The sequence below is a fragment of the Rhineura floridana genome, chromosome 7, assembly GCF_030035675.1.
Source record: "Rhineura floridana isolate rRhiFlo1 chromosome 7, rRhiFlo1.hap2, whole genome shotgun sequence".
NCBI lineage: Eukaryota > Metazoa > Chordata > Lepidosauria > Squamata > Rhineuridae > Rhineura > Rhineura floridana.
Window position 1 is genome coordinate 60,466,967 of NC_084486.1, and position 27,021 is coordinate 60,493,987.

The 27,021-nt window shown below is 41.9% G+C and overlaps 2 protein-coding genes across 4 annotated transcripts in view; both read left to right on the forward strand.

The window, feature by feature from the left end:
- C7H10orf90 (chromosome 7 C10orf90 homolog) overlaps positions 1 to 6,042 on the forward strand; it is a 188,908-nt gene extending 182,866 nt beyond the window's left edge. For both annotated transcript variants that reach the window (XM_061634365.1, XM_061634366.1), the window contains exons 7-9: positions 90 to 153; positions 2,745 to 2,844; positions 5,131 to 6,042. In XM_061634365.1, coding sequence (XP_061490349.1) covers positions 90 to 153; positions 2,745 to 2,844; positions 5,131 to 5,169 — 203 coding nt within the window. In that variant the 3' untranslated portion in view covers positions 5,170 to 6,042. The remainder of the gene's footprint in view (positions 1 to 89; positions 154 to 2,744; positions 2,845 to 5,130) is intronic.
- A 12,762-nt stretch (positions 6,043 to 18,804) lies between these two features.
- Positions 18,805 to 27,021, forward strand: part of ADAM12 (ADAM metallopeptidase domain 12) — a 396,536-nt gene continuing 388,319 nt past the window's right edge. Inside the window, exon 1 of one of the 2 annotated variants that reach the window (XM_061635685.1) lies at positions 18,805 to 18,878. The gene's annotated coding sequence lies outside the window, so the exon portion shown is untranslated. Of the gene's footprint in view, positions 18,879 to 20,115; positions 20,214 to 27,021 lie in introns of those variants that run through there. The other variant, XM_061635687.1, reaches the window with a different exon arrangement.

A 27,021-nucleotide genomic window follows, 5' to 3' on the forward strand; every position in this document is an offset into this window, starting at 1 on the left:
GATTTCATGTACAAGAACCAAGTCAACTACTTGTCCCATTGACATTAAATATCACCTGTGCAATTTAATCTCTGTTTTCCAATTGCTAGATAATCTGTTCAAGCCAAAAGAACGGTTCATTTCAGAGAAAGAGATGCACATGCGATCAAAAAGGTAGGGAGCATCTCACAAGACCTGCCATTTCTACACTTTTTCCCTTTTCCCTGGGTAGCAGATGGAGAACAGGGGACTCTTGATTGTGTCTCCTGTAACACTTGGGATATTGCCCTGACAAAAGGTGGCTAAAATGCTTTTGGGCACCTCCTGCAAAAGCATAAGCAATGTAATCTCTGTCCAAAGTATTTGCATAGCTGAGGCAGGTACTCTGGGATTTTGGCACCCCATGCAGTTGCCTAGTTGGCCTTTTTGATGGGCCATCCCTTCATATTGATCTGCAGTTTTCTGCGGAAATAGTTGGAAAATTGTTACAGCCATGTCAGATATCAATCCCGTGTTATTCACAATGCATTGTTGAGTGAATGGCATGCAGAGTGTGGGATAATTTTTCATGGAAATGGGCCTTTTTGATTTATTGTGTATCATTCATATGTATACTGAAAACTATACATGGGAATATGCTGATACTGTCAAGGGCAGAGATATATTATTCCTTACTGCAATGGGTTCCCCGGTGCTGCACTTTACTTTTTCTTATATGAGTGAATGGCAGATGTTCATGTATATGGAAAAGTAAAGATACATACTCAGGGACACCAACCTAAACTTCCTCCAACAGTCTTGCATGTTGATTGCAGTCAGTTATCTTTTCAAAACTTAGTAGGAACCATTAAGAATCCAGCTTGCTTCTACTGACCTCGCTACAGCTATGTTTCTTGGTCACACTAGTTTGGTGGATCCCAGGAAGCTGTGTGAATGTGTTTTTATATCTATATATAATTAGTGAGTATATGTTTAAAACTTCAATAGCACATTTCAGCACTTTTCAGTATTTCTTTTATCCTTACAACAACCCTGTGTGATAGGTTAGGCTGACAGATTGTGACATTCTTAAGGACAGTCGGGGCAAATTAAACATGAAACTAAATGAATAATTAGAAATTACATCAGCACACAGGAAAAAAACCACAATTTACATACACTCACACACACTGTGATAAGCTTTGGAAAAATCTCCAATGGACGTGTTTTTTTTTTGTAAGACTCAAAGCCAGATTTTGGGGAGGGGGGATTTTTGTCAGGATTTTGGCTGATTTTCCCTTCCTCATATGCTGCATGGAAATGAGGGGTGTGTGCGCCTGCTTTTAAGTGTAAAAAAAACAAAAACACCTCTGACATGGTTTCTGATGACACATTTAGCATCACATTTAGTGTGGGCTCTCAGTGAGCTTCATGAGTGTGCAGGAATTTCACCCTGGGTTCCCCACACCAAAACATTATTGTAATCCAAGGTCATTCTTCCAAAATTTAGTGGGAGCAATTCTGAAGGGCCCTACGCAGATGAAGGATACTTAGCAGAAATGAGTCCCAGCAGCAGTAGAGCATGGACAGAGGTTTATAGTGCTGCTTCCATAGCCACCTTAGCGATGTGTGTGTGTGTGAACCCTTTCAAGGACTCCGGATTGCCCCTAATTAGATTGATCCTGATTTGCATGGATGGATTAAGATAATCTGACATCATACATTTATTGGATCAAGTGAAGGAACAGTTTTTAAAACATTCACATTTTTGTTATGACATCACAATCAGTCCATGAATGATACTAGTAATACAACTCTAATGTTGTGTCATATGTAATAACAAAGATATACTTAAAAGCCTGCACACCTTGGATCATGCTGGGGAATCTGTGGACCTGCAGATGTTGCTGGACTCCCCTGTCCCTGACCACTGGCCGTGCTGGCATGGGATGATGTGAGCTGGAGTGCAACAACATCTGGAGGCTACAGGTTCCTCACCCCTGCCTTCTTCCCTAAACACCAGTCCTTTCTACCAGATCTTCAGACATCTTCTTTATGCAAAGAGAAGTGTCTCAATGCAGCTTCAGACATTACAAGACATTTCTTATCATGTCTGAAGCTGCTTTGAGACAATTGCTCTTTGCATTAAAAATAGACAGACAGAAATGTCTTGAGAAGGGCTGTAGCTCAATAACAGATTCCATTCCCAGCATATACAGGAAGGGCTAGGAAGGTCCCCTCTCTGACACCTTAAAGAGTTGCTGGCTGTGAGTGTAGTCAGATAATACTGAGTAAAATAGACTAGTGGAATTATTTGGTATATGGCAGCTTTCTAGATACTCATATAAGCAGAGTGCCGAAACGTTTTGCTTCTGCTTTTTTTGTTGTGACTGTAATGTCTGAAAGGGAGATGTTCAAGCAGTGGTTCTGGACCAGTGCATACATGGGCACTCTCTTTGGTAGGAATTGGAGCCCTAGGAGGCAAGTCTCTAGAGTTGCCATACCTGAGACAGAGAAGCCTGCCCAAACAGCCATTTGGAAGGGGCAGAGTTGGCTTTTCCATCCTTGAGCAACAATTTGTACAAGAGTTTTACATTTAGTAGCCATTTTGATCTATTGGTTTATTTTCTTAAGGCAAGTCTTGTTATAAATGGTAATATATTACAATGTCTTTTGAAATGTACCATAAAATATACCATACAGAAGATGTCTCACCTTTTAAAAAGCCAGTTAAGAGTGATATTCTGGAATAATACACTTAACATGATATTTTTAATTTGTTCTAGGATTTATAATAACCTGCCTGAAGTAAAGAAAAAACAAGAAGAGAAACAGAAACGAGTCATCATACAGAGCAATAGGATGCGGGTTGAAGTGTTCAAAAAGGTAATGATTTGCCAGTGAATTAGTGCAATACAAATAACTCAATAAAAATAGATGCTAGGTTTCCTTCTGCAGTCTGTCATCCCAAATTCAAAACCCTGTCATACAGCTTCTGTGTCAACCTGTACCTACCCTGTGACCCTCCAGATGGACAACTCCAATCAGCCCCAGGCAGCATGGCCAATAGTCAGGGATGGTGGCAGACCAGTAACATCAGGAGGGTCATAGGTTAGCCATCCCTGCTGAAGGAAAACCAGAAGCCCCATATTTTAAAATTCACAGTGAGTTTTCACAGCCTTAGGACAGTACTAATGTTGCCTTGTCTAGAGACGTGTGTGTGTGTGTGTGTGCACACATATATCCTATATATTTACATATACATACATACATACAGTATATTCTAATCCTGTTGATGCATCCCAGATTTATCATGTGCTGGGAAACAATATTTTATGCACAGTGAGAAATTTCAGGGGTGCCAACACATACCTCAGATTTGGTTTTCTTGGAATGAAGATCACCAGACAGTGGTAGCTTTGGGATATATGGTTTTATTTACACATATATACAAGCTGACCATAGGATGAACGTGCTCACAGCATTAAACAGATGGTGCTCCCTCATTACGTTAGGGTGGGGAGGGCAAAGCCATAGCTCTGGAGCAAGTCAGGCCTCTGTGTCTTCCCAGCCCCAGCTCCAGACAAGACTGGCCCAGGTCTGTTGTTCTCTTACATTGATGACATCACCACCTGCCAGGGGAACATGGCAGGGGGGGGCTTTCCTCTTAGAACCATCTCGAGCTACTAGTTTCTGTTGTAATCAGGCACCTGTACAATTTAGTCGTGCAAAAAGGTACTTGACAGACAAGGTTAAAGCCATTAACTTAACAAAAATTAGCACCCTGTCTTTCTACAGAATCCTATTTTACAGATATAGAACAACAGGCTTGAAGGAGACCCAAAGATGACATCTAGACTAGGAGTTGGGAACCTTTCTAGCCCAGCAGGTCAGGTTGTTATCTCCCTCACCCCTCATGGACTGAGTTTGACAGGTGGGCAGAGCTGTCCACCAGTCACCTGAGGTCATAACATCAGGTGACTTTTTGGCCCACTGTTTTCTGCAGTGCTTTGAACTACCAACTGCTTGTCTGAAGACATCTTCAGAAACCCCTCTCAAAGCGCTATCTTGCCCTGTGCTTTGTAAAGGGCTTTGCAGACACCACTGATCAGCTGATCAAAATGGCCTTGTGAGTCAAATGGGAAAGCCTGAAAGGCCTAATTAGACCTGTGGACCAGGGGTTTCTCAGCCCCTGACCTAGACCGACCTCCCCAATATATCATACATAGGGAAATACATGTATACACATACACACACAGAGGGAATAAATAAGAATCATGAGAACCAAGGGGAGACAGATTGCACTTCTTTAGGAGACAGAACTATGTGCTGGTAAGTTTCTTTTGCTGCTAAGCACTGGAAAGTAAAGGAATAAGGTCGGGGGAAATACAGCTTCACATTGTCCATTTTCAGTATCCCAGTCCCACTCCTCATTAGGGATGTGCTAGAATTCTGCCCAATTCAGATTTGGTACTGAATTTTCCATTAATTTGCTTATTCTCTCTTATTGTGGATTGGATTTTTATGCAGTCATTTTCTGCAGCTATTTTCAAAAACAGATTTTTTTTTTAAAAAAAACCCACCTCTAAAATACTGATATCAAGAATATTTTTATTGATGTTTCCTTTCATTTATCAAAATTTCCTTTTAAAATATAAGTATTTCCTTTAAAATATCAATATTTCCTTTAAAATTATTGATATTAATAATTTTGTGAGGGGAAAAAACAGATCAGTGAAAGCAGCAGCTAATAAACAAAGAACTAACTTGAATCAATACTGGCCTGTTAGGTCAACAGAATGCTTTCGAACTGGCATTGGCCAATGGATCCCATCCCTGCTCCTCATTTATCCACCTCCGACTTTCCCCTGAATTTATTTTGTTTGCCCATTTAATTCTGTTAAACATCTTGAATTATCTGGCCATTTTTACAAACTTTGGTATCTAGCACAGTATAGCTGATAAACAGTAAATAAATAGTGGTTGTGTGCTCTACCACTGAGCTACAAGCCTTTCCTGTACCTAAGGTTGGAAATAGCCATTACGATGTTTGCATGGCTGTTGCTAAAAGCATCCCTGTGTTTCTTCCACCTCCCCTTCTCTCCTCAATAAAATGTAGTTATACAAAATGCATGACATTATAATTTAAAGGCTGCTTTTCCCCCCTTATAGCAGTTACTGGACCAACTTCTTCAAAGAAATACAGAATGACTAAAGATTCCTGGACACATCTTTCTTCTTGGACCTTGGATGCCTTTGATAATTAAAAAGCCATAAAAGCCATAAAAACTTCACTACATGGAGACTTTATTCATTTTAACTCTATCAACAAAGACGGTGGATGTTATTTTTTACAATTCAAGCTAGGTAATTCTGGAAAAATCCCTGGATTATGGTCATTATCCATGGAAATATAGCTTTAAAATGGTTTTATGCACTTGTTATTGAGGCAACACAGCATTTATTTTATACTTTTTAACTAGAAAGCCAGCTTTTTATTCATAAATGCAGGTATGTGTATTTCCTGCCCCTGTAAATATGTGGTTCTCATGCACTCCACTTATTAATTCCTTTTAGGTATAAAACTGGCACTTTTGAATGTAAGAAAAATGAATATCATTTTTTTGTTTTGGTTAGGAACTGGCTAAAATAGCATTACTGCCTAACAATTTGAGCTGTAGTATTAAATTAATGGTTAACATAGCATCAGGATCAATCTTTCAGTCATGTGAAGAACCACATCTTTTTTATATAGTGAATCCAAATAACAGGTTACCTGTTGAAAACCAATATTTGGAACTTAACTAATAATTCTGCCTATGAAACATGTTGTTTGGTAAACTGTATAATTGTGCCTGGCTTCCCTTGGTATTATCTATTTACAGAAGTGACATATTCCTTTTTTAAAATGGCACAAACCCACTCAGTGGTTTTGACCAAGAAAAATGCTTGTGTAAAGATTACATAATTAAAAAATCTGTAATGTTTCATCCAAAAATTCTTAAAATGGCTTTTTGTACATTCAGAAATAAAGCAGTAAGCTTTGTACAAAGAAGAAATAAAGTCTGAGAAAAAATGTCCAAATTCTGTTAGTTTTATTGGATAGTGTTAATTTCAAAGCCATTATCACAAAGCATCATAAAATCCATGCCCTTATGACTGTATAGTGAAGTCTTCAAACATCCTAGTGAGAAAATACTGCCATAGATTGTTCCCTCCCCAACTTCCTTCTGCGTTCCAATCCTGATTTCACACTTACTTTCATAATGTGATGGAGACTATCTGAAAATGCCAACAAGCTGCTAAAACTGGTTGTGAATAGTCCATAGCTGAACCTTCCTTGATCTGAACATTCCTTGAACATTCATGAGACTTAAGTATCATTTAAGTAACAGCTGAATGGGTGGGCATTTCAGGAAACAGGAAACTTGGGTTTTGTGGGGCAGGTTTTGCCTGTTATATATATCATATTTGCTCATTTAGTAGGGGTGTGGATTCAGCTTGTATCACTGTTTATAAAAATTCTGATCTGTTTCTTAATTGCTCTGAGCTCTCTCTTCTTCAAACCTTAATTGAGCTTCCAAGCTGCTCTGTATAAAATGAAGCTCTGTGGTTCTCCACTTACTTAACAGAGAATCTAAAAATAGCTATAACTTTTCTCCTTTTAGCCAAAGGGGATGAAGACACAGGTGCCGCTCCGGAGTAGATTAAGGTTGCCAAATTATAGACAAATAGATCTAAGGGGTTATTGTGGAGGAAAGTAAAAGAGATTCACTTTTCTCTGTAATCCCTTATTATGAGGGAGAGCAGAGGTTTGTCTCTTGCTCTTTTTTACCTTAAAATAATTTAGAGGTGGCTGAGTGGTGTGTACTCTTGCCTGTACATTTTTTTAAAACTTTGCAGCTTCACCAGCCTTTTCTTACAGGCCTTACAACATGAGGCTGTCTAGAATGCTGCAATGGAGTGCTGGAGAGTTCTGGGTTTTGATTTATTTTTTTTTATTTTTTTTTGCTAAAGCAGAACAATGTAGGATTTTTATAAAACTTAAATGAAGCTTTTAACTTTTTTATAAAGTGCTGCACTGCTCTGCTTCAAATAGATAGACAGACAAAACAACAATAATGCAGAGCTCTTCAGTGCTCTGCAGGCAACATTTTGGACAGCCTCACTTCTGGCAAAGCCCATGGGCCTAGAGAAACAGAGATATAGGAAACCTCAGAACTATATGTACAGAAAAAGCAGAGCGGCATTAAACCTTTGGGGACCCTGATCTAACTTTGGGGGGGTAATTGGCATTATACTTTGACTTGGGGGAAAGACCCCCAAATCACTCCAGCTTGCCTCATTATTCGGGACTAGGGTTGCCAGGTTCATGGCCTGAGACTGATCCTGTATCTTTAGGAGAAGAGAAAGTCAGCCAAGTGTAGGTGTTCTTGCAATGCTGTAATGGGAAAAACCACAAGGTGGAATTCTCCCTTCCCCCTGCACAACTTTTAAAGATACAGAAGACCTCTTGGTTGCCAGGCCCGGCCTCCAAGAGGTCTTTTATATCTTTAAAAGTTGTGTAGAGGGAAGGGAGAATTCCACCTTGTGGTTTTTCCCATTACAGAGTTGCAAGAACACCTGCACTTGGCTGACTTTCTCTTCTCCTAAATATTGTGCAGAAGACACTTCCTGATGAGATGGTACCAGGAAGAGGCCTTCACCTGCAGCATGCAGTGATTGATTGGACATAAGAGGAGATAAAATCAGGTATCCTGGTCCCAAGGTTTTATTCAGCTTTATACACCAAAACCAGCACCTTGAACTTGGCCCAGGAGGTCACTAGCAGCTATGTAATTCTTTTAGCAGTGGGGTAACATGTTGGCGATATCCTGCCCCAGTGAGCAGTCAAGTCGTCACATGTTGCAGAAGCTGCACCTTCTGGAACAACCTCAAGGGCAGCTCCACATATATTTTATGCACATTTTCCTATAATATATGGATTTTCGTAAACATTGGCCGGTTGGAGAACTGCATTGCAACATGTGGCTAAGTGCATATTTTGCAGGATGGCTGTGTTTCAGTTCTCATATTGTTTTGGAAAGTGCTACTTTGGTAGATTCAGCATTAAATATTAACTGAATCAAATTTCTCCCCCATCCCTACTTGTAATTGTTGCACCACAACCCCCTCTATCACTTCCCTTAAAAGGGGCTATTTACAACCGAGCGGTAGTTGCCACAAACCAATGGGTCCAGGGTGGGCTTTCAGGAGTGGTTGGAACACAGGCTTTTTAAATAAGTGGTTCCTCTCCACACAACCTCTATAATCTATGAGGAGGAGGTAGTCAAACCCTAAATTGAGAGGGAGGAAAGACAAGCTTCCATAAACCCTTCCTCTCTCTGCCAACTCTCCCTATCTGCAGAACAGGGATCAGATTTAAAGAGGCAGTTTGAGGTTTCTTCCTGCTGCTGCAGTCAGCCTAAAGGGTTGTTGGTGGTGACAGGGAGCAAACAATGCTTGGGGGACACAATAATGGCAAACAGCCCCTCCCCACAGCTCCCTCCCCCCTCTGTGTTGCCCTCTGCTATTCAGCTTGGAAAAGTTACTTTTTTGAACTACAACTCCCATCGCAATACCTGGTGGACCGCCTCTCCCAATATGAACCTACCCGGACACTGGGCTCAACATCTAAGGCCCTCCTCCGAGTGCCATCCCATCGAGAAGCTTGGAGGGTGGTGACTAGAACCAGGGCCTTTTCTGTGGTGGCCCCCGAACTGTGGAACAGCATTCCTGATGAGGTGCGCCTGGCGCCGACGCTACTATCTTTTCGGCGACAGATGAAAACCTTTTTATACTCCCAGGCATTTTTAAAGTGTGTTTTAATAGCATTTTCATCATTATTTGTATTTTGGATGTTGTTTGGTTCTTTTATTGTTTGTTTGTTTTGTTTTCTTGATTTATTGTATTTATACATTGCTTGTTTTTTTATCTTTTTGTACACCGCCCAGAGAGCCTTCGGGCTTAGGGCGGTATATAAATTAAATTAAATAAAAATAAATAAATAAATAAATCAGCCCAATCCAGTGGCCATGCTGGCTGGGGCTGATGGGAGTTGTAGTTCAAAAAAGTAACTTTTCCAAGCTCTGGATATGATTTAACACATTCTTCCAGTAAGACCATTATATAAAATATGGGAAGGCAAGCTGCAGCCTGCCTCTCCCTTCCCCCCACCCCCATGCTCTGCTCTCTGAATAGAGGAGAAAGAAAAATGCTGTAACTGGATTGGCTGGGGGCACTGATTAGGCCAGCCCTATTTCTATGCTGAACTGCAGTGGCCTGAAGAACTCTGGAATGTTAACGATCAGGAAGGGGAAAGGAGGCCCATCACCACCTCTTGTGGGAGCAAATTTCATAGTTTAACTATATGCTGCTGTGTGAAGAGGTAATGTCAGAGACATTATCAGGGAAGAATGTAAAAAGACAATGCCTTTAATTAAAAAAAGAGAAAAACCTCAATAGATAACTGATGAAACTATTAAAAAAGAGAGAGAGAGAAGGACAGCAAAAGCAAAAGGAGATACAAACACGGTTAGAACCCTAAATGCAATAATACAGCAACTAATACACAGGGACAAAGAGAACTATTAACAATACAATAGTTATTGCATAGAAATAGAAGAGGATAATAAAAATGGTGGGACAATAGCCCTATTCCAAAAGATTAGAGAAATTAAAGGGAAATTAAAACCAATAGTAGGGATGTTGAACAACAGGGGAACACACTGACTGACAGAGATAAAATAAAAGGAAGATGGAAACACTGAATAATTATGTGAAAGAGATGCAGGGATGACAGATTCATTCATGGAGGAACTGTATGATGAAAAAACAGGTGAAAGCTGCTCTTAAAATACTTGGAAGAAACAAATCACCAGGAATAGATGACATACCAATAGAGCTGCTACAAGTTACTGACACTGAATCTGTCCAGTTTTGACAAAAATTTGTCAACAAGTATGGAAAATAAAATAATGGCCCACAGACTGGAAGCATTTAATATGCATCCCAATTCCAAAGAAAGGGGATCCCAGGGAATGCAGCAGTTATCAAACCGTCACCTTAATATCCCATGCAAGTAAAGTAATGCTCAAAATTCTACAACAAAGGCTCTTACCATATATGGAGCGAGAAATGCCAGACATCCAAGTTGGATTTAGAAAGGGAAGAGGCACCAGAGATCATATCGCAAACATACTGGATAATGGAGCGGACCAAGAAATTTCAGAAGAAAATCACCCTGTGCTTTATAGATTACAGCAAAGCCTTTGATAGTGTAGATCATGAAAAACTATGGAACGCTTTAAAAGAAATGGGGGTGCCACAGCATCTGATTGTCCTGATGCACAACCTATACTCTGGACAAGAGGCTACTGTAAGGACAGAATATGGAGAAACCGACTGGTTCCCCATTGGAAAGGGTGTGAGACAAGGGTGTATTTTATCACCCTATTTCTTTAATCTGTACACAGAACATATCATATGGAAACAATACAATACAATTTACAAAATTAAATAACAAATAACATTATTAAAAAAAACAGCAATTACAAAACTTTCAGTGAAAAAGAGTGTGGTGCAGGCGCCTGGAGTGGAAACATATCAGGCTACCCCCAACAAAGTTGTGGGTTGGTTCTCTCTCTTTCCTTCTATACTTGCAAGTCTAATGGGCATAACTGCCTTATTTTGTCTATCAAGAGTCTTGTCTACACAAGCAGGGTGAGAACATTCATAAACCAATTATGCTCACTGTCCCTTCAGAGTTTGGGAAAGCCATAAACAAGCCCACCTGGCAGAGCAGGGGTGTGAGACAAGCTCATTGTTTTGGTTATCTGAACAACTTTCCCAAGTGCTGTTTCTGTGCACAGAGTGAAACATTTATTAGCTTATTATCAGAAAGCCTGCATTTTAAGCTCTTCAGACTATAATACTATATAATTACAGTGTGCACAAGCCATAAGCACCCAATAAATCAGGGGTATGAGACATGAATTATGGGACAAAGTTCATGCACATGCCATCGTAAGCCTCCTCGACTGTACATCTAGGTTCTTCCAGAAATATGTGGCACGACAGGTACCAGAGATCATACTGTAAACATGTTGGATAATGGAACAGACCAAGAAATTTCAGAAGAAAATCACCTTGTCCTTTATAGATTAGAGCAAAGCCTTTGATTGTATAATCACAAAAAACTATAGAATGCTTTAAAAGAAATGGGAGTGCCACAGCATCTGACTGTTCTGATACACAACCTATACTCTGGACGAGGCTACTGTAAGGACAGAATATGGAGAAACCGATTGGTTACCAATCACAAACGGTGTGAGACAGGGGTGTATTTTATCACCCTATTTGTTTAATCTCTATGCAGAACATACCATACGGAAAGTGGGATTGGACCAAGATGAAGAAGGTGTGAAAATTGGAGGGAGAAATATCAATAATTTAAGATATGCAGACAATACTATACTACTAGCTATGAGAGAACTAGAAAAGGTCCTCAAATACAAAGATGTATCATGGAACACTAAAGTCAAAATCATTCAGACCATGGTATTCCTGATCTCTATGTATGGATGCGAAAGCTGGACCATGAAAAAAGCAGATAAGAGAAAAATCAACTCATTTGAAATGTGGTGTTGGAGAACAGCTTTGCAGATACCATGGACTGCAAAAAAGACAAATACTTGGGTGTTAGAACAAATTAAAGCAGAACTATCACTAGACGCTAAAATTATAAAACTGAGGTTATCATACTTTGGACACATCACGGGAAGACATGATTCACTAGAAAAGACAATAATGCTGGGCGAAACAGAAGGGAGTAGAAAAAGAGGAAGACCAAACAAGAGATGGATTGACTCTATAAAGGAAGCCACAGACCTGAACTTACAAGATCTGAACAGGGTCATTTACAACAGATGCTATTGGAGGTCGCTGATTCATAGAGTCGCCATAAGTGATAATTGACTTGAAGGCACATAACACACACATCCTGAATCTCTCACCATTCAGCCTCATTGGATGATCCTGGGTTCTAGTATGAGAGAGAAATTTCTATCCATTTTCTCCATACCATGCATAATTTGAAATACCTTTAGCGTTTCCCCTGACTCATGTTTTTGCTAACCTAAAAAGCTCCAAACCTTGTGACCTTTCTTCAGAGGGGAGTTGCTCCAGGCCCTTGATCATTTGCAAAACACCCTTCCCTCGCCCTGGCTTATTTTCCTGCACTCTGTCCTATCCCCTAGCATTTTCTTTTTCACCCAAGCTCCCATACCAAAACTATGCCTGGAGAAAACCTAATCCACCAGGCTTCCAAGTCACACTTCAGATCCAAACTCCAATAGGGAATTGCTATTTTGGGTCATCTGACCTAACATCACAGAGAGCTAAAACATTTCATTTTCTCATGATGGAAACATCAACTGTTTTAAAAGGTCTAACAGTGCCATTTAAACCTTACAGTCATGCCAAGGGAGACACATTTCCATGTGTTCATCCCATTACACAACTGTAGTGTTTACAAGTACACTGTCATGTGGACAAGGCTATGTGGGTATTACTGTGAAATGGTTGCCTGGCCAGGATTGGGGGCAATAGCCTGCTCACAAAAAAATTGCAGCAGGGCCATAGGGTGAATCCACAGAAAAACAGATCCTATGACACCATTTTAATGTTCAAAGGATACCTATGTTGACATGATAACCTTGATACTGATTTCCATCAGCATCAAAGATTAGCTTCTGAAACAGCATGTAGTGTTTGGAGCATCTGTTTAGGTATTGCTATGCTCCTTGTAAGATCAATACCATTTAGGAATTCCACTTCATTTTGAATTTTTTTTAAAAAGCATGGATAACAAATTGAAGCATTTCTCTTTCCCTAACTGGGTTTGGCATTGCACCAAAGCTGTAGGAGGCAGAATTGCTCAATATCCATTTTCAGTGACCTATGGAGTCAGATAATGAGGAGCATCATCTGCCTACCAGATGCAAAATGATGTGAAGAAAAAAAAAGTGCAGATGTGCTGTTTGTACAAATGACAACATAAACAGCTCTAAATAGAATTGGTCTAAGGTTAAGAAGTAGGGTAGTGGAATAAATGAATGAAGAAAATAGTTTAATTTCCTTAATAAGAACAAGAAATGCTAATTTGCTAATGACACTGCTTTTTGTCTGTCTGAATATGGTCATGTAATACATTTATACAGAGAATTTGAATATGTCAGAAATTCCCTAACATGCTTATTTTCTGCATTTAATAACAGCAGGATTTTTAAAAACGAGCAGTTACTGGCAATCTGATGATCTGCAGAGCATAATGAATAGCTATGGAATTAATTCATGGCCACAATTCACTTTAGAACCTGTGGCCATCCAGATGTGTTGAACTCCAACTCCTACCCTAGCCAAGTGTTAGAGATGATGGGTTGTATTCCCACCAACATCTGGAGGGCCACAGGTTCCCCATTTCTGTTTTAGAACCACCAACACAGAATGACAAACTATCTAATGAATTCTAGCCATGTATATTTCCTTGCAGAAATAAGAGGAATAAGTGGATAAGAGAAAAATGAACTCATTTGAAATGTGGTGTTGGAGGAGAGCTTTGCGCATACCATGGACTGCGAAAAAGACAAATAATTGGGTGTTAGAACAAATTAAACCAGAACTATCACTAGAAGCTAAAATGATGAAACTGAGGTTATCATACTTTGGACACATCATAAGAAGACATGATTCATGAGAAAAGATAATAATGCTGGGAAAAACAGAAGGGAGTAGAAAAAGAGGAAGGCCAAACAAGAGATGGATTGATTCCATAAAGGAAGCCACAGACCTGAACTTACAAGATCTGAACAGGGTGGTTCATGACAGATGCTCTTGGAGGTCACTGATTCATAGGGTCACCATAAGTCGTGGTCGACTTGGAAGCACGTAACAACAACAACAACATATTTCCTTGAGCCATATATGATTATTTTGGTAAAATACGCAATGCATTTTAATAAATACATTATAACAATTCCTTTAAAAGACATTATGTGTAAAAAAAAAAAGGGAGGTGTGGGAATGGCTAGTTACATTTCCTAATTTATTTTTCTGTCTTTGGCTTGCCTCTTTAGTTTAATGAAATAGCTGAAAATTTATTTATTTATTTATTTATTTATTTCATTTTTAAACCGCCCATAGCAAATAGCTCTCTGGGCGGTGTACAAAACAGAGTTAAAATACAATGTTACAATAAAATCCATTTCAAATAACAAGAAAATTTAAAACATTAAGATGGACAATTAAACATTAAACATTAACATTAAACATTAAAATGGGACTGTTCCTGTTATCCTTCAAAATACTGAACATATACTGATGTCAATTATGCATAATACTATTTAATAGCCTTTCTTTTCAGTGAATTCTCATTGCCATCTAATTATATCAGCGAAAGCTCAATTACAGCACAATCCTATACATGTCTACGTAGAAGTAAGTCCCATTGAGTTCAATGGGCATTACTCCCAGAGAAATGAATACAGAATTGCAGCTTTAAAATGGCAATTTCTACTGTTCATTTCTAGAGAAATAAAGTGGTTTCTTAAATATTATACCTATGTTAATTCCTAATGTCTAATTATATTATTATGACTCCCAAAGGAATTAGTAATGAATACATCTTTGATGGCAAATGTTGTTACATGTTTACGTAACTTGCATTGTTACTGACTGTATGTGTTTAATAATTTTGTGTTTGCTACTTGTAAAAAAACTTTTTGTTGAGGGTTTAAGTATAATTATATAATAGAATAAATCAACATGCATGCAAATTTAATTAGGGGTTATGAATTCTATTAAGTGAAGCCTTCCAAAGCTATAAATGAAGCTCATATTCCTTACCAGTTTGCTGCTTGGCATATTTCTGCTACAGATTGTATCCCAAAGCACACGGTGGTCGGTGGTGACCAGAGGAAGTACTCTGAAAGTCATGTTTGGTTCATAATAGCATAATATAGTTTACCATATGTAGAATATAGTTTACTGTGAGCAGGTACTGCGGCAAATGGGATTTTCCCCCCACTAAAATAAAAGGGAGCTTATTTTACAAAGCAAAATACAGAAGTCAGGGGCCCAATCTGGGCTGAGATTGCAGCTGTGGGACAAAGGGTTAAAGACCCCCTACCCCTGTGTTGCATCCCAGTCTTGATTAGGCCCTCCATGCTGGCAATTTGGGAAAGAAAAAGCTTGCACACAAGGGCAAACTATGTTATGAACATCAGGTGGATGTGGATATGTTGTGTTCAGGTGAAGGAAGGATATGGATGGATTATTATTCACTTTAACAAAGATTTGGCTCTGATGTTACACTGAAAGCCAATGCTGAAAAATAATAATGCTCATATTTGCATGAAAAAGTTACTACTGGAGCTGCAAAGTTGTGTGACTTCTCTCTTGATCTGCTGTAAAACAAACCATCATGACTTTGTTTTTTGGTTTGTTCAAGCTGTGTTAAAATGCCTCCATCCACGGGACTCCATCTAAAAGAAGTAATAACTTTAGATCAACCCAACACTTATTCCTACTCACTTTGGGCATCTCCAGACATCCTTTTTATTGTGCATTCATGATGATTGGTGCTCTTGATGCTATTTGGGTGGTTACGCATGATCCTACTTTCAATACTATTTGCACCTGCAAAACCCCTGGGGCAGTCACATGGCTTCACTTCCAATCAGTACATATCAGGACTACTCATATCCCATAACTTCCTGCAGAAATCCCATAATGTTTTATACCACAAATGTTCTGGTATTATTTTTGTCCAGTGTTTGTTGTGCTACAGCTCTCCTCTGGACAGCAATAATGTGGCAATATTGGTGAAGCATCACAGAACAAACTAAAGTAGAATAAATCCCCCACCAAAGCACTATTATTGTGTCAAGAACATGTTGCAGAATATACCCACAATAAAATAACAGTCAGGAGGAGCCCTATGTAAGCAGTGGGGTTTCTGCTAATTTGTAACATAGGTGACTGACTACTAACGGGTACACTTTTATTCATGTTTATTTATTTACTTTATCCCACCATTCCATCAAGGAGCCCAGGGTGACATCCCCCACCCTCATTTTATCTCTCAACAACTCTGTGAAGTAGGTTAGGCTGAGAGATGGTAACTGGTTCAAGGTGACCCAGTAAGCATTACTGGTGACTTGTGTAGGTTCAGACTCAGCTTTCCCCCAAATTAGTGAGACAAATAAGCAGAGCAATCCAAAAGGAAAGTGGGAGAGAAGACTGAAGGTGGAAAAACCACCTTTTATTATGCCCTGCTAGACTAGCAGCAGCAGGAGGTTTCCAATTGGTTGGTTTTGAGGGTTTTTTACAGAAATAATTTCCCTCCCATTTATTTCAATAGAAGGGAATAAACTAAAAGAGCTGTAAGGCTGATGTAATTTGTCTGCATTCTGGAGACACTGTGGGAATGGAAGGGCTATAGATCCATCCTCCTGACATGCCCCTAGAATACCTCCTCTTTGCTGTTTCTGACATCAGAGCTTTGTTATCAGAGATGAACTGACTATGGATCTTCCTGCAGCCTCAGGGAGGAGGCATCTGATGTCAGATCTCCCTCTCCACTCTCAGAGATATCCTAAGGCCCTTGGGATGCCCTACCAGGGACCACAGGATTGCAGCTTAAACTCCAGCTGTTCTACAAAACTCATGAGGACACAAGAAATCTGGAGAAACATTGATCCACCTTGTGTGTGTGTGTGAGAGAGAGAGAGAGTGAGAGAGAGAGAGAGAGAGAGAGAGAACGGAACCCATTCATTTTTGCTATATATAAAATAAAATAGACAGGGTTGCTTGCACTGAACATGTGAAGATATAATTAGTTGACATTTTCTATGAATCATTCAATTATTCTAAAATCTTAAATCAGGCAAGAAGTTTCAATACCTCCCTGCTTTTTTTTTTTTTTACTCCTCTCAACTATCCTGAGAGGAAGGTTTAACTCAGGAATGGGAAACCTGTTGCCCTCCAGATGGTGTTGCACTCCATCTCCCTTCAGCCCCAGCCAGAACGGCTAGTTGTCACGAATGATGGGAGTCCAAGAACATTTGGAGGGCCTCAGATTCCCCACCCTTGATTTAACTGAAGAAGGCCAGTTAAGAGTCACATAGGTCCACAGGAATGTGAACCTGGCCCAGATCTAACACCTTAATAGATTTTACTCTAGTAGCTCTCTAAGATGGTTGTCCTTGGGGCAGATTGGGAGGCTTCTCTTGCTGATACTTTACTAAAATTGCAGATCCTCCCCACAAACAAATCAGATTTTCCTTCCGTTGTGAAGATGACCTGTGACTGTATTTCTTGAATAACTTTTTGTTTTAAAGGCTACTTATATGTAACGTTTTCAAACTTTACTTTCAACTATGGAGAGTAGATTTTTGTTTTGAAAAGAAAGCCAAAATTCTCCCAGTGTTTTTCCCCCACACTGTGGCTCACAATTTTAGAAAAGCAGCTGGAATTGCAAGATGCGATAAGCACATAGTAACTGGCAACAGTGTCTTGATAAGAAAATAGCAACATGGGGAAAATAATGGGACCTTATCAGAGAGCGCAAACCAAGGCAATTTAGAGTTTGAAAAGGAAGTATAAGATGAGAAATGTATGAATGTGTAGTGTACAAAGATACCAAACCATAAACAATTCATTGCTTCTCCAGAAGAACTAGGCCTAGAAGGGGGAAATTGTGATTTCATACTTTTCACTTTTGAATGTAGTACCACAGAGAATTCTGTCAGAAAGAGCTACAGATTGGTGCTTGAAAATCAGGCAGTCAGAGGTGGATCCTCTGAAGAAAAGATGTACTAGTAGAGCAGGTTAGAGGGCACGGCTCCAAAATGTCGGGATTCAATCTGCTGCTGAGCCTTCAGAATCACTACAAGCATCAAATCATAATACAAAAAATGCCAGGTACAGATCTGCTTAGATCTCCTGTGGGGAAACTGTATAATCCTGGAGCTTCCTTAACCATGAATGTTCACAAGATAAATTACTACGTAGGCGGACTGATTAAAAGGCCAAAGAAAGGAACATTTTTCCTACGTTCCTAAAGACAAACTGCAATCCTAAACACATTTCCTTGGAAGCCCTTGGAGTGGGACTTTTATTTTTTATTAAGTTTATACCCCCCTTCCTCTCAGAAGGAAGTAAACATTTGAAGCAAACATGGTTAGGATATTACCTGCATAATAGCCCCAGCATATAAGAAAAATTAGTAATAGAGCTTTTGAGCACATACAAAGTGCATTTTCCCCAGAAATACGTTATCACAACTTGACAACCAGTCATCTTGGAGAAGGGTACAGGGCTTTGAAGTCTTAACACAGCCTTTCCCAAACAAGTGCTTGCCATGCAGCTTGAACTACAATTCCCATCAGCACAGCTGTGAAGGGCACCAGCTTAGAGAGGGCTGTCTTAAGGCATAATGGCTTTCATGCTGCCTTGAGCCTCAGGACCTCCCCCCCCCTTTTTTTTTTTTTTGAGAAATTGCTTCCTTCTCAACCCCATTTCCAGTGTTTGATGGTCCTGGCTGGTGTTATCATATCCTGGCTGGATTGTAACTCTGCTGCCAAACCATTATGGTCAAACTACACACTATATTAAACACTCTTTTTAAAGGAAAGCATGCTTAGCGCTACTTACTTGCTCACCCAAGCTCTCCTTCTGGGCAATTCAGCTTAGCAAACCCAAGCCTTTATTTACTGCAGCAGCAATGATTGGGTAAGACGTACTCAGTAACTGATGATTGCAGCCACCTCCCTGTCTGGAAGGCTGTATGCAGCTTCTCTCTTTGCAATAGGAAAGACTAGGTAAGGCACCCAGAGGGGTGAGGGACGGAGCAAAGGAAGGTGATTACTGATTGTTGCTCCTTGGAGTAATAGATATGACCTCTGTCTGCTCACTCGCCTCTCCCTTTGGGCAACGGAGCTGGGAAGATTAGGCTTGTTGGACACAGTTCCCATCATTGCACCCTCCAGATGGAGGGTGGTCAACCCCATATGCTGTGAGCAGGCAGTTTGTCTCAAGGCAACACAAGAGGCCCAGGCCTTGTTGCCATGGTGCTCATAGAGGGTGAGCTGAGCAGCAACACTTTTTGGTTGCTGTTGCTTTCTCTTATTTGCACACTACTCTCACCCACCCCCATTCAGGAGAGGAGGCAGCTCTGGGGGATGGTGCAGGGGGCTTCTGCTGCTCAGGTTCTTCCTTCAAATAGGGGACTTCCCGCTGTAAAGTAGGACACATGGCCACCCTGCCCCTTTCCAGCTCTTCTGGAGAGGAAATTGTATTCCATTTGAGGCTCTCACCAGCAACAGCTGCTTTTCCATCAAAATGAAAGTGGCAATCTTGAGAGAGCTTAACATCAGTATAATTTGGCTCTCAGTATCTGTGCTAGACAGGGACCTATCATTATTGTGTGCCTAGATGCAAATGAGGACAAGTAGTAGTAGTGCAAAGTCCACCTGCTGAAATTACCTCTTCTAAACTATTCTTAAAGGTCCTGTCCTAATCTGTACCTGTCCATTCTATTATTATTATTATTGCCCACCTTTCACCAATAGGTTCCAGGGTGCATTACAAAATCTAAAGTACAATATTAAAAAGAATTAAAACACATTTCAATGTAGGTACAGCTGCTTGTGTTGTGCTTCACCTTACTAGAGTGCCCTAGCAAGATATCTTTTTCTAGCATGCTTTAGAAAGGGAGGGCTAGAATAGAAGGTTAGATTTGTGTTTGGATCACAAATGAGTTGTTCTTCTCTTCAGACCTCCTTGCAGAGCTGGTCTTACCGTTAGGGTGAGTGAGGCAGCTACCTCAAGCAGCAGGTTTTGGGTACCATGAAAGCACAACAATTTTGTTTTATTGTTGTAATTTTACTGCAAGAGGGGAAGAGGTGCTTGTTGGATTTTCTGCCTCAGCTGCCAAAATAACTTGACTATGCTTTGATTTGGCGGAGGTGGACACCTGCTTCTTTCCCAGCCAGCAAAATGCCTTTAGCCAGCCTTGTGAAGCAATAATATAATTAGCCAAAAAAGCTCTAAGAATGGCTTACACATTAATACAAATATGACAGTCCCTGGTCACAGGGTTACAATCTAAAAAGGCACAACTCAAAAGAAAGAGAAGATAAAATATGCAAACCCAGGTAAGAGTTTAGATTTCTTTTCTATTACAACCTTAGGGGTTCAGGATGAGCTAAACCTTAGGTCAGGAGTATAAAATCTATGGCCCTCCAGATGCTGCTAGACTACAACTACCATTACCCCTGACCATTGTCCATGCTGGCCGGAGCTGATGGGAGTTGGAATCTAAGAACAGGGCCATAGGTTTCCCACCCCTGCCTTGCTGTTGTTATGTGCCTCCAAGTCAACTACGACTTATGGCGACCCCATGAATCAGTGACCTCCAAGAGCATCTGTCATGAACCACCCTGACCCCTGCCTTAGGTCATAGAAATATTTTCCTACGCCATCTTGCTTCATTGGACATAGTGGTAAAATGTGAGAGCTGTGTTAAAGCATGGCAGCATATGTTAATATTATCAACAGAAGAATCAGTAGTGTTAAAAATGGGTACTGGGAGACATACTGTTGCAATCATGATGCAACTGTGCAGCTGTGATCAAATGTGTTAATAAGCTGCCTAAAGAGCATTGTGCCTTGGAAGCATAGGTAATCCACACTGAACTCTCTGGGGGAAGAATCAGCCATGTGTAATATTAAACCCAGACTTGTGGCCATGAAGCTTTGGGCTGGTTCACATGGGAGCTAAACTTCGGATTAAAGACGCAACTTTTTCCATTGCAATAGATTTGGAAGGTTCACATACTTCCTACCTTCCAATCAGCTGTTTTGCATTCAAACTAGTTCGCATTCATCTGGAAAGGTTTAGTATCATTGTTTCCTTGTGGCCCCGCCCCCAAATTTACATGTTTACTCCCTCTGAAGTATCCATATTACTAATCGAGAAGGGGAGGGAGTTTTTTTACAGTTGCATGCTGAAGCCAAAAGCGTGGGGGGTGCAATTGACACAAAAAACTATTTTCTGTCAGTTTCATTTCCTCCTGACATAATTATAGTAAAACCCTTTTTTAAAATTAAGCATTAAGTATGTATGAAATGCAATTTTTATAGCGGGAGACAGTGTGTATGCATCTTCTGTCACATCACCGGTAATGGCCGGATATAGTGATCTTGCTTTGCAAGAGTTGCAGGATCGCCTACATGTGAGCAAGGGAGGGGAATGCTTAAGGAATGGTCTGGGGCTAGGGAACGTTGTAGTTTTGGAGAGATGTGGAGGTGGCTCAGGCTACCCCAGAGCTGTTCCTTTCCCCTCTCCACTAGGATGGCGTGCAGCAAACTGGAAGTGAAAAGCAGCACCTCATGGTCTGAAGAAACGGTTGCACAATGAGCAGAATTATTTTCTAAGAGACAGTCGCTCCATGTGGAGGCAGAACTTGCCTTTCTCTTCTGCCATGTAAGGCCAATGATTCCCCCCCCTCCTCCTGTTCTGCCTGCTGTCTCTCCCCTCCTCTGGTAAATGAACAGGTGATGGGGGGGGCAAGAGAGAGAGATCAGCATGGGTTATGCATGTGTGCATGCTTGTGTGCAACTGACGAAGTTGTTAGCCTGGGTCATGAAAGTGATTTCAACGGAACTCATTATACACTCTGGACTGCCCCTTTTCTATTGCGCCAGGGCATTGCTGCCACCGCCACACACTTTGCAGCTCTACATTCCCTTCCTTCCTGCAGATCAGTGGCGCTGCTTCGCTTTTGCAAAGCCCGCAGGAGTTTTGGTGGAAAGAGTTTGAACTGTGCCAAAGTTTAAAAGAAAAGAGAAAGAACAGGTGTGAAAGAAAGCATTTTACTGGGGGAGAAAGGGGAGAAAGAAAGGAGGGCTGCAGGAGTTCAGCAGCAGTCAGTCGGAAGTGCCTTGTTAAGGTGCCAGAAACAAAATGGAATTCATGAAGAGTTTAGTGGGCGGAGAAAGGAGAGTATCTGAAAGGGACGATGCACCCCCCCCCAAAAAAAAAACATCAGAGCTAAGCACCTACATGGGAGGAGGGCAGCGAAGCGGAGACAGTTTTTCCTTCCCTTTTCGCATTTTCAGCAGATTGATTTAATATGGATTTAAAGGGGAAAGCAGCAGCATTTCATTTCATTTCATTAAATTTATATACCGCCCATAGCCGAAGCTCCCTGGGCGATTCACAACAATCAGCAAAAATACAATAAACACATATATAAACAGTATTAAAAGCTCAAAAGTTAAATTTAAAATGTAAACATTTTTACACAATACTAAAATACAAAAATACTAAAATACGAAAATACTAAAATGCCTGGGAGAAGAGGAAAGTTTTAACCTGGCGCCGAAAAGATAGTAATGTTGGCGCCAGGCGTGCCTCATCCGGAAGACTGTTCCATAGTTCAGGGGCCACCACTGAGAAGGCCCTTTTTCTTGTCGCCACCCTCCGAGCCTCCCTCTGAGTAGGCACTCGGAGGAGGGTCTTCGATGCTGAGCGTAGTGTACGGGTAGGTTCATATCGGAAGAGACGTTCCATCAGGTATCGTGGTCCCACACCGTGTAAGGCTTTATAGGTTAGAACCAGCACCTTGAATCGAGCCCGGAAACCTATAGGCAGCCAATGCAAGCGGGCCAGAATCGGTGTTATATGTTCGGACTGCTTGGTCCCCATTATCAATCTGGCCGCTGCATTTTGCACGAGCTGCAGTTTCCGAACCGTCTTCAAAGGCAGCCCCACATAGAGTGCATTGCTGTAATCTAATTTAGAGGTTACCAGAGCATGGACAACTGAGGCGAGGTCGTCCCTATCCAGATAGGGGCAAAGTTGGGCCACCAGACACAGTTGATAAAAAGCACTCCGTGCTACCGAGGCTACCTGATCCTCAAGTGACAGGGATGGTTCTAAAAGAACTCCCAAACTTCGAACCTGTTCCTTCAGGGGGAGTGTAACCCCGTCCAGAACAGGTTGGATATCCACCATCTGGTCGGGAGAACCACCCACTAACAGCATCTCGGTCTTGTCTGGATTAAGCCTCAGTTTATTAGCTTTCATCCAGTCCATTGTCGCGGCCAGGCATCGGTTCAGCACATTGACAGCCTCACCTGAATAAGATGAAAAGGAGACGTAGAGCTGCGTGTCATCAGCATACTGATGGCAACGCACTCCAAACCTCCTGATGACTGCACCCAGGGGCTTCATATAGATGTTAAAAAGCATGGGGGACAAAACTGACCCCTGCGGAACTCCATACTGGAGGACCCAGGGTGCCGAGCAGTGCTCCCCAAGCATTACCTTCTGGAGACGGCCCGCCAAGTAGGAGCGGAACCACTGCCAAGCAGTGCTGCCCACTCCCAAATCAGCGAGTCTCCCCAGAAGGATACCATGGTCGATGGTATCAAAAGCCGCTGAGAGATCAAGGAGAATCAACAGAGTCACACTCCCCCTGTCTTTCTCCCGACAAAGGTCATCATACAGGGCGACCAAGGCTGTCTCTGTGCCAAAACCAGGCCTGAAACCTGACTGAAATGGATCTAGATAATCGGTTTCATCCAAGAGTCTCTGGAGCTGGCTGGCAACCACTCGTTTGAGGTCCTTGCCCAAGAATGGGACGTTTGCTACCGGCCTGTAATTATGAAGATTTTCTGGGTCCAAGGACGATTTCTTCAGAAGTGGTCTTACTACTGCCTCTTTCAGGCAGTTAGGGACCACTCCCTCTCGTAATGAGGCATTAATCACTTCCCTGGCCCAGCCGGCTGTTACATCCCTGCTAGCTTTTATTAGCCAAGAGGGGCAAGGGTCCAACCTAGAAGTGGTTGCATGCACCAATCCAAGCACCTTGTCAACGTCCTCAAGCTGTACCAACTGAAACTCATCCAAAAAATCAGGACAAGACCGCGCTCTGGATACCTCATTCGATTCAACTGCTATAACATTGGAGTCCAAGTCCCGGCGGATGAAAAAGATTTTATCCTGGAAGTGCCTAGCAAATTAATTACAGCGGGCCTCAGATGATTCCACCATGTCCCTAGGGCCAGAAAGCAATAGCCCACGGACAATTTTAAAAAGCTCCGCTGGACAGCAAATGGATGATTTAATAGTGGCAGCAAAATATTGCTTTTTTGCTGCCTTTATTGCCTCTGAGTATAACTTAGTATAGGCACTTACCAGTGCATGATTGCATCCGTCAGGAGTTCACCTCCATCTGCACTCCAGCTGTCTCCTATATTGTTTCATCGCTCTCAGCTCCAGAGTATACCATGGAGCTGCATGAGCTCTACACAGGAGAGGGCACGCAGGAGCGATCGTGTCAACTGCCCAGGCCATTTCTGTATTCCACAGTTCAACCAGGGCTTCGACAGGAGCGCCAGTCCTATCAGCCGGAAAACTCCCCAGAGCCCTTTGAAAATCATCAGAAGCCATTAGTCTCCGGGGGCGGACCATCTTAATAGGTCCCCCACCCTTACAGAGGGGAGAGGCCGCTGTAAGTCTAAACCTCAGCAAGCGATGATCTGTCCATGACAGAGGGACTGATGTAAAGCTCCCTACACTCAGATCATCATCTCCTTGTCCAGTTACGAAAACCAGATCTAGAGTATGGCCTGCTATATGTGTTGGGCCGGTAGCATATTGGGACAGACCCATGGTTGTCATGGAAACCATGAAGTCCTGAGCCGCTCCCGATAAAGCGGCCTTGGCATGGATGTTGACGTCCCCCAGCACCAACAGTCTGGGGGATCTCAACAATACATCCGAGACCACTTCTGTCAGCTCAGTTAGGGAGTCCGTTGGGCAGTGGGGTGGGCAGTACACCAACAGAATCCCCAATCTGTCCCCCTGGCCCAACATAAGATGCAAACACTCCAGACCAGTAGTAACATGGACAGGGTGCTTGGAAAGGGAGATGGAACTCCTATAGATCACAGCAGCCCCCCCCTCCCCGACCCTCAGATCTACCTTGATGTTGAACCAAGTACCCTGGTGGGCACAGCTGGGAGGGGCCAACTCCTCCCTGCTCTCCCACCCAGGTCTCAGTTATACATGCCAGATCGGCTGCCTCATCCACAATTAAATCATGGATGAGGTAGATTTTATTATGTACCGATCTGGCATTTAAAAGCAGCATCCGGAGACCTGAGGGCTGGCTGATAGGGCAACCAAGAGACCTCTGGATGTGGGGAAGACTGGAACGAGGCACAGCCGTTAGTTGTCTGGGCCGCATTCCCCTCACCTGGCAAGTCTTCCACACAACGCCATATCTCCCTCTACCCGTCACTATACCAATTTGGGCCCCCTCAAATCTTCCCACCCGACTCTGAATCCTCTCTCCCAGGCACATGATATAAACCCACAATTACACACACAGCACAGCACAGCACAACACAACACACATACACACCACACACTCCCACACTCCAAACACTTACTCACAACACACACCGCACACTCCCACAGTCCCACACAGAGGAAGAGCTGCAGATAAATGTTGCTAAACAGCGACAAGAGCAACTCTCCCTCCAAATAATTGGGCAGCGATAATAACAGAGGAGCAGTAGCAGCAGTGGCTAAGCAGCAATCGCAACTCTCCCTCTGCAAGCAGCAATGGCACCCCGTCCCCAGCTGACAGATGGAGAAGATTAATCACAGCTGGTCAGCGCCCGGGATCCAATCCTGCAAGGCGCAGCACCAGTCAATCAGCAGCAGTCCAACCGAGAGAGACAAACGGCAGCAACAGTCAGAAAGAGCAGCGGCACAGTCACAAATAACAACGGCAGCTCTCCCTCCGACAGCTGACAACAGCAGCGGCGGCGGCTCTCTTCCTCCCGGGGTTTCCCCCGCCTGGGATCCCGTGTCTCCAACAGCCCAGAGTAGACAAAACGGGCAGGGTGCACAAAGGAAACAGCTGCAAAAAAGCACAGGGAAGCAGCGAAGCAAACACAGCCGCCCTCTCCTCCTCCTCCTGTAGCATACTTTTGCCTTGCCTATAATGTCATGTAGACCCTGCAAATTAAATGGGGATGCAAGTAGCACCAATCTCACAGTAAATTGCCATGTGAATGAGCCCTCAGTTGCAGTAACCCAAGCTCATGTTACCTTTTCAAACAAAAACTAGGTCCTTACCCTGCCCAGTTTTATCCAGTTAAATAAGACTGGGCAAATTCAATTGGAAGAGTTCATATGTGATGTAGACTAGGTAAAGTTCCTAAGAGAAACAGGCCAGAAAATATAGCTGCTGCTTAAAACATCGTTCCCCAAACCACCAAGGTTCCACAGCAACTAAAAAGCAGTCGAACATATACTGTAAACTCCATATATATACTTGATGTCCCAGTTCTTTTTAATCAAAATAATGCTTGCTTGGTGGCATCCTGTAAGTACTGCTTCATAAAATTCTTTTATTCTTTTAGAATGTGGTCTCATTTTGAGACAGGCTGTTGCCAAAAGATTACAAGTGAAACATCTTATTTTTTCCACAAATAATTTCAGGATTGCTCTTTCACTTTTATTTATATAATTTTATTTTATATAATTTTACAATGCTTTATCATTTTAAAATGAAACAACAGTTTGGCAGAATTCCCCTCTGAAGCCTCAAATGTGCAGTCCTTTAAAAAAATTAATCACCCAGTTTGGAATATAGCTTAGCCACTTCAACAATTTACAGGGTAATCCTATACATGCTACTCAGAAGTAAGTCCCATTGAGTTCAGCGGGACCCACTTTCAGGTAAATAAGCATAGGATTGCAGCCTGGAGTCCCACTGAAATCAGGGTGGCAGTTCTGCTGTTCAATAGACATGCTTAGGATCAGGCTGTAAGTTTAGCAATCAAATAATCTAACTTCAACTGAGCTCCTTGGAAATATTAATAGTCTTTTCAAAAATTACAAAACAGAAACAGGAGGATGGCTTCAAATTGTTGGGATGC